At 50.2% G+C, this 8,105-nt stretch overlaps 1 protein-coding gene and 1 long non-coding RNA gene across 2 annotated transcripts in view; both read left to right on the top strand.

Annotated features, from left to right (window-relative positions):
- HAGH (hydroxyacylglutathione hydrolase) overlaps nt 1–7,796 on the top strand; it is a 15,904-nt gene extending 8,108 nt beyond the window's left edge. Inside the window, exons 5-8 of the mRNA XM_077762788.1 lie at nt 22–125; nt 236–337; nt 7,621–7,700; nt 7,751–7,796. Coding sequence (XP_077618914.1) covers nt 22–125; nt 236–337; nt 7,621–7,700; nt 7,751–7,796 — 332 coding nt within the window. The remainder of the gene's footprint in view (nt 1–21; nt 126–235; nt 338–7,620; nt 7,701–7,750) is intronic.
- On the top strand, nt 358–2,519 carry LOC144230361 (uncharacterized). The gene is made up of 2 exons (XR_013334756.1): nt 358–771; nt 1,708–2,519. It is a non-coding gene; the product is annotated as an uncharacterized LOC144230361 (long non-coding RNA).
- Nucleotides 7,797–8,105: the final 309 nt, after the last annotated feature.

Below are 8,105 nucleotides of genomic sequence, written 5' to 3' on the forward strand. Positions count from 1 at the left end.
CATGGACATCCCGTTTTGCAGGCGACACCTTGTTTGTGGCCGGCTGCGGGAAGTTCTATGAAGGGACAGCAGACGAGATGCACAAAGCCCTGCTCGAGGTCCTGGGCCGGCTCCCTCCAGACACGGTAGGTGGTGCCCCCGGAGCCGGGTCCCACCCCAGAGCCCCACGTGCCGCCTGCCAGGGCTTTGAGGCAGGTTACAGAGCCTCTCTGACCGCAGTTGGCGTTTTCCCCAGAGGGTGTACTGTGGCCACGAATATACCATCAACAACCTCAAGTTTGCGCGCCACGTGGAGCCCAACAATACTGCCGTTCAGGAGAAACTGGCCTGGGCCAAGGTGAGTGGGGTGCGCTGGGGGCGCGTGACCGCGGGGCGCTTCCCGGGAGTGGCCTGGTCTCCGGTGCGTGCAGAAGGCGCTCCTCCCGGCCGGCCCCCTGCCCCGAGCTACGCAAGGAAGGCCCAGTTTCCCCTTCCCGACCCCACGAGGCCGGGCCGCTGGGATCACGCATGTCCAGCCAGTGCCCAGGGGAGGCCAGAGCTGTGGGTCCTGGTCTGTGCCCCACATCCTGGGTCACAGGGTGGGGGGGCTGCGAGTGAGCACCTCAGCCTCCCGTCGCGGGAAAGCGCACGCACCTGGCCAGCAGGCAGCAGGTTTGCCCCAGAGGCTGCTGGTCCGAAGACATTTGTTTCCGCACTGACCCCCGGGTGCTCAGCCTGGTGGCTTCCTGTCCTGCAGGCGTCTTCACTGGGGCATCGGAGACACTGCTTCAGGTGCGCGGGCTGAGGGAGGTGCTCCTGGACGGGGGGCCCTTCCCCATTCAGTCCCTGACGGCTGGCGTCACCCACACCAGGAGGCCCGTTCTGCTCTGTTCAGTGACAGGTGCTACCTTGGAGTTTGGTTTGTTAATAAATCACCTGTTTTTGTCAAGCATCTTAATCAGTTCGGGGCATGGGCTCCCAGAGTAACACCTGTAAGTGTTCAGACACTACCTTTCTCAGTCGATAAGCATGACCGTGTTTCTTTTCCAGAGCGCATAGGCATAGGCAAGGCTTTTTAGTGATCTGTGTGCGCGACACGTACTGTTCTGCGGTTTTTCTTTCATTTACTATCGGGTCCTGCTGCTCTTTCCGTAGCAGTCTTTTCATGTGGAACCAATTCGCTTCATAGTTACCTACTTTTATTTATTAAAAGATTTAAAAATTTTTTTAAGTTTTTTTTTTTTTTTAATTTATTTTTGAGAGAGAGAGTGCAAACAGGGAAGGGTCAGAGAGCGAGGGAGACACAGAATCTGAAGACAGGCTCCAGGCTCTGAGCTAGCTGTCAGCACAGAGCCCGACGCGGGGCTCGAACTGACCCATGAACCGTGAGACCGTGACCTGAGCCAAAGTCGGATGCTTAACCGACTGAGCCACCCAGGCGCCCCAGATAATTTCCATTTGATAAAACATCCGTTTTGAGTGAGCAGTACAGGGTCCAATGACTTTGACAGTGTGTGCACCTGTGTGAGGCCCCCAAGCCCAGTCAAGATCCAGAAGGTTCCCTTGTCACTCTGCTTTCATCCCCCAACTGCATATCTGCTCTCTGCCGTGTAGGTCACTCTGTTCTGGAGTCTCAGAGAAACAGAGCCATACAACCCTGGTCGCTTCTGGCTCTTTGGCTCAGTGTTACCGTTGTGAGATTCATTCCTGTTCTCTCTTTCTGAGCAGTGCGTCCATGCACCATGCTGTGTGCTGTGCTGCAGTTTGTTTATCCGCCGTGGATGGACTCTTGGGTTGTTTCCAGCGTTTTGCTATCGTAAATGGAGTTGGCGGGACCGTCCGTGTGCACGTCCTCGTGCAGACAGGTTTCACGTTGTGGGCTCCAATCTGGAGCAGCGCCGCTGTGCGCGTGAAGCATCAGCTCAGCTTTGGAGAAGCTCTCGAGTGGGTTGTACCCCTTGGCATCCCTCCCGGAACGCACAGGCCTCCGTGGCTCCCCGTGCCGTATTGTCACTGAAACTTTCAGCCATTCTGATAGGTGTGTAGCCGTGTCTCCTTGTGGTTTGGAAGTTCCCATCGCTCTGCTGCCTGCTGTCCTCTTACAGGTGTTCTTTCCTGAAGTGTCTGCTCAAATCTTTGGTCCATTTAAAAACCTGGACTTTCAGAGTTGCAAGAATTCCTTATATATTCTGGAAACAAGTCTTTATCAGATACGTACCGCAAACATATTTTCCCAGTTTGCAGCCTGCCTTTGTATGTTCTTTTTTTTTTTTTTTAAATGTTTTATTTATTTTTGAGACGGAGATAGAGACAGTGCGAGCAGGGGAGGGTCAGAGAGAGAGGGAGACACAGAATCTGCAGCAGGCTCCAGGCTCTGAGCTGTCAGCACAGAGCCTGACGCAGGGCTCGAACCCACAAACCGTGAGATCATGACCTGAGCCGAAGTTGGACGCTTACCCGACTGAGCCACCCAGGCGCCCCTGCCTTTGTATGTTCTTAACGGTGTGTTTTCAGGAATAAAATGTATCCTTTTGGTGCCATTCAGTTTATTGATATTTTCTTTTACATCTTTTGTGTCCTATGCGATCTTTGTACACCCCTTGCCACAAAGACTCTACTGTGGTTCCTCCTGCAACTTGCATGGTCTTAGCCATTACGGTTCCACAGATGTATGCCCAGGCCAGTGATGCTGCTCACATTGATGTCGGTGTCGCCGGGACGCGAGGTGGACGTGCACTTGCTCTCACATGTAGGCGTCCAGCTGCTTGGCGCCGTTTGTGGGAAAGATCGCCCTTTCCTTGTGGGATTACCTTGGGGTCTCTGCTAAATAAAACGGACAGTGCAGGCGACAATCCCTTCCGGTCTCTGCTCGCTGCTCCGTCGAGCTGTGGGACTTCCCCTCCATCAGTTGCACACGGTCTCGAGTATGTAGCTCGTGGGACATCTGGGGATCAGGCTGTATAAGTCCTCTAACTGTTCTAAACTTGGTTTTGGCTCTTCAAAGTGCTTTCCATTTCCCTAGAAATTTTAGGATCTTGGCAATTTTCACAAAAAAGTCAGGTTGGCTTTTGATTGGGACTGTAACAAAACGTTGGGAGAGAACTGAGATCTCAGTATTGAGTCTTTTCACGAAGATGCTATCACTTTCCATTTATTGAGGCCCTTAGTTTTTCTCAGCAATGTATTACAATGTTCACTGCTAAAGGAACTGTGCATGGTGTTATTTTTGTACTTTGATCTTGTATCCTCATGACTTTGCTGAGCTCCCTGATTCCAGCATCTTTTTCATAGATTCCATAGCAGACAATCATGTCATCGGCCAAGAGACAGACACTTTTATTCCTTCTTTCTGGTTTATGTGCCTTTTATTTACTGTGGTGGCCTAATCGCACTGGTTGTGATCAGTACAGTGCTGACTGGAGACGGTGGGAAAGCACATGCTTGCTCTGCTCCCAGCCCGGGGAGGGGGGGGGGCGTTCAGTGTGTGATCAGTAAGTGTTGTAGCCGCGAGGTCATTTGCCATCTTCTTTCTTTGGTTGATGGAGTTCTCTTCTATTCCTGGTTTCCGGAGGGTTTTAATCATGAGTGGGTGTTGAATTTTGTGAAACGATTTTTTATTTTACTGTTAGTATGGTGCAGCACGTCAGTTGGTGTAATTTTTAAAATTTATTTTGAGAGAGAACACCAAGGGGCTCCGTGCTGATGCGGGGCTTCATCCCACCAACTCCAAATCCAGAGTCAGATGCTTAACTGACTGAGCCACCGAGGTGCCCCTGCCCCCGGCCCCGGCCCCAGTCGGTTTCAAATGTTAAAGCAACCTTGCTTTCTAGACAGCCCTTGGTCCTGCTGTGGTGCGTTGCTGCAGTCTCTTTGAGTCTGTGCTCACAAGGGATGCTGGCCTGTAGTTTTATTTTCTTCCCTGTGTTTGGTCTTCGTATCAGGCAGGGTAAAGCTGGCCTCATAAAGTGATTTGGAAAGTGTTTACTCCTATTTTCTGAAAGAAAGAATTTTTCTGTGACATTATTTCTCCCTTTAATAGTAGAATTCACGAGTGGAGCCATCTGAGTGTTGAATTCTTTTTGCAGACAGATTTTGTTGCTGGAATTGAGGTCTTTATCTTATACAGGGTATCAGATGTTTGTATCTTCTCGAGCCCATGTGGTTAGCACTTCTGTCTTTCAACTGTGTACACTTTGTCAGTTTTCAAATTTAGTGACACGCATTTCTGTTGAATGTCAACTTTGTTGAGGTTTAGCTCACGTGTAATAAACTGCATTAGTCTCAAGTGAACGACTGAGTGAATTCTGACAGATAAATTGACAGCACTAAGACTACCGTTACAACGAAGACATAGAACTTTCCATCCGCCCTGAAGGCTTTTTCGCGCCTCATGCCCTTCGCGGCTCCAGACCACTCCTGATCTGCTAGGTGCCACTGGAGCTTAATTCGCGCTTTTAGAATTTCATGTAAACGAAAGATACATTATGCCTTCTGCTCTCTTTTTTTCACTCAGCAGAAGGGCTTTGAGATTCACTCCTGTCCCTGCACGTCAGCACTTGACTCCCTTGTGTCGCTGAACGATATTCCATTGTTTGCTTTATCCGTTCACTCATCCAGCCACAGACATTCGTGTTGTTTGCAGGTAGTGGCTGCTGTGAATAAATCTGGGCACAAGGCTGTGTACGACACACCTTTTCATTTCTCTTGAGTAAATCCCTAGGAATGAAGTGGCTGGGCAGTAGCAGGTGTAAGTTTGACTTGTTAAGAAACTGCAGAGTTGTCTTCTAAGCGGCCGTGATCTTACACTTGTGTCAGTGGAGTGAGTTGCGGAGTTCCACGTGCCCAGCAGCACTTGACGTCGTCGTATGTTGTGATTTTGGTCCTTTCAATGGGTATGTTGTAGAGTTTCATTGTGGCTTTAATTTGCATTTCACTAGTGTCTAAAAATGTTGAATATCTTTTGATGTGCTTATTGGCCATTTTGTGCAGTGCATGTTAAAATATTTTGGCCATTTAAAAATATGAATTGTCTTCCTTTTGATAACAAGAGAATTGTTTTGGTAAGTATATGCTTGATGCAAGTCCTCTGTCAGACAGTTTGTCTTGTTCTGTGGCTTGCCTTTTATTTCCTTGACAATGTTTTTTGAAGAACACTTTTAATTTTGATAAAGTCCAGCATATTAACGTTTTTAGTGGTTCATACTTTTTGTCCTCTATCTAAGAAACATTTGCTTTACCCAAGGTCAAAATTTTTTTGTTTCATTTGGAAGTTTTACAATTTAGCTTTTACTTTTGGATCAACATGGTCCCTACCTCCCATCCCCAATCTGTTGGGTATGTAGTGATGTCACCTGTTTCATTTCGATGTTGGCAGTGTTCCTTTCTTGATCATTCTTATCAATTGTGTTGATGTCTTTAAAGAACAACTTTTGCCTTTATTTTTGTTTTTCCATTGTACTGATTTCTGCTTTTTAAAACTCCTTCCTTCTACTTACTTTGGATTTACTCTGTTCTTTTTATAGATTTTTTTAATATGGAGCCTGAGGTCATTGAGTTTAGACCTTTTTCCTTTTCTAATATAAGCACTTAATGCTAAAAACCCACCCAGAGCCTGCTTTAGGAAAAGCCCACAAATTTCTATATGCTGTATTTTTTTATCTTCAATTTGAAATGCTAAAAGAAATCCCTCGTGAATTCTTCTTTGACATGAAGTTATATTCAATTGTGTTCAACTTTGTTTTAGCCTTTTCAACATTTTATTTTATTTAAAAAAAATTTTTTTTTAATAAAAAGTTAATGTTTTTTATTTCTAGGAGAGAGAGACAGCGTGAGCAGGGGAGGGTCAGAGAGAGAGGGAGTCACAGACTGAAACAGGCTCCAGGCTCTGAGCTGGCAGTCAGCACAGAGCCCGACGCGGGGCTCGAACCCACGAACCGCGAGATCATGACCTGAGTGAAAGTCGGACGCTTAACCGACTAAGCCACCCGGGCGCCCCTTTATTTAACTTTTTAAAGCTTATTCATTTTGAGAGAGAAAAAGAGAAAGCAAGTGGAAGCAGAAGCGGGGCAGAGAGAGAGGGAGAGAGAATCCCCAGCAGGCTCTGTGATGACAGATGTGGAGCTCAGTTCTCTGAACTGTGAGACCGTGGCTTGAGTTGAGATCCAGAGCTGGATGCTTAACTGACTGAGCCGCCCAAGTGCCCCTCAGCACTTTATTATGGGACTTTTTACACCTATAGAAAAGTCAAGGCAGTTCCCTAGTGAACATTCACACGCCCAACACCTAATTTCTATTAACAGTTTCTCTACTTCTTTTGTGGCTGTCCAGCCACCTTTTTTAAAATAAGCACATTATGCTAGAGGATGGATGTCACCCAGAAATCCTTTTATCCACCCAGTTAGGGAGGACTTTGGGTCCCCAAATTGTGTGCTCTTAGGAGCTGCGGTGGGCACCCTTCTGCACGACCCTTCAGTGTCTACGTGCTTCTGACTTCTGTACTGCTGCGCGTTAACACTCATTTTAGTATTTACTTATTTTGGGGGAGTGCAGAGAGAGGGTGACCTGACGTGGGGCTTGAACTCATGAACCGTGAGAGCATGACCTGAGCCGAAGTTGGACCCTTGGTGACTGACTGATTCACCCAGGCGCCCCAACACTCATTTTAATAGATAATCTACAAGCTTATGACTGTATGCAGTCCTCTGATTGCACGTCAGGATGTGTTTTAGAATCATCCTTAGAAGGGTTAACTGGTTTCCTTCCCTCATAGGAGGTGGAGAAGGAATTCTCAGGAGTGAATGTTGGAGGAAGCGGGGAGTATTCTAAAACACCCAGCTTGTTTTCACCAGAAGGGGAGGATCAGAGATTAGCACCAAGTCTGCACCTTGGCCTCCCACCAGACCCCTCCTCGGCACCACCAGCAGCTGAAGGATCACTTCTTGCCGCCCCTGCTCACGTTTGGGGGTGGCCCCGGGACCCTTGGGTCTGAGGGCCCTGTGGGGTCAGGAAACCTGGGTCTGGGTGCTGAGAGCTGCTGTCCACGCGCTGACCCTGTGGCCCTCGAGGTCAGCCTGGCAGAAGGAAGGGCAGGGGCGGCAGGGGCGGCAGCTGTTACCTGACGCCCCTGCAGAAGTCCGGAGAGGAGTGAGCGGTGCGCCAGACCGCGTCTTCTCCCGTCTGCCCTGGTCGGCGTGGACCAGGAGGGAGACCATCCCTGCCAGCGGGCTCGTGCTGGGGCCCCTGTGATGAGAGCCTGCCACCGCCTAGAGGGGCCGTCAGCCCAGGGCAGGGACCGTGGGCACCTGTCCCCTTGCTCCTGCAAGCAGTGAGCTCTGCATGGCCCGTGACTGGTCTCGGTGCCGGGCCGGGGAGGTCTTCTCCGTTTTCTGCATTTCCCTGGTTATTCTACCTTGTACGACACGTATTTCCTGTTCGTGTAAGTTCCGTGTCCCCCCCCAGGACAGCGAGGGGAGGAGGGGCAGCTTGTCGTGGTGGCCGGGACACTCGCGTCTCCTGTCCTTGCACTGACCTGACCCTGTTCACTCTGCATCTTGAGCTGGACGATGTTTTAAGATCATTGGAAGGTACTTTGAAAACGTCCTTTGGAAGTTTCCGTGTTAACGTGACCTCTGCCCCCTGCAGGAGAAGTATGGCAGCGGGGAGCCCACGGTGCCGTCCACCATTGCCGAGGAGTTCACCTACAACCCGTTCATGAGAGTGAGGTGAGGGGCGCCGGCACTTGGGCCTCCCCCACCCCCCTCCCCCCTGCCAGGGGCAAGGGGTCCGTTCAGCGGCCCCTGCAGCTCCGGGACGGCTGACGAGGCCGTGCCGGGTCTTTATCGAGAACCGTGCGACCCAGGAATCAGGCGGGTTTTCTTAGCAGGGGGCTCTCCTTACACGTGGCGGGGGGCCCTTCTGACACCGGAGTCAGATGTAGGTGGGCAGGCGTGGTCCCCAGGAGTCTCACGGAGCTCTGCCACAGGGGCACGGCCGGTGTCCCCGGCAGGACGGCTTGGCCACCAGGTCTCCCCCGTCAGGAACACGCGAGTTAGCTGTTGGCTGTGGCACTTCGTTTTCGGAGAATGTCCCGACTTGTTCTGGCTCTGCTTCTGCAGGGCTGCGGGACT

This window comes from Crocuta crocuta, unplaced genomic scaffold (genome assembly GCF_008692635.1).
Source record: "Crocuta crocuta isolate KB4526 unplaced genomic scaffold, BGI_CrCroc_1.0 scaffold234, whole genome shotgun sequence".
NCBI classification, from domain to species: Eukaryota; Metazoa; Chordata; class Mammalia; order Carnivora; family Hyaenidae; genus Crocuta; species Crocuta crocuta.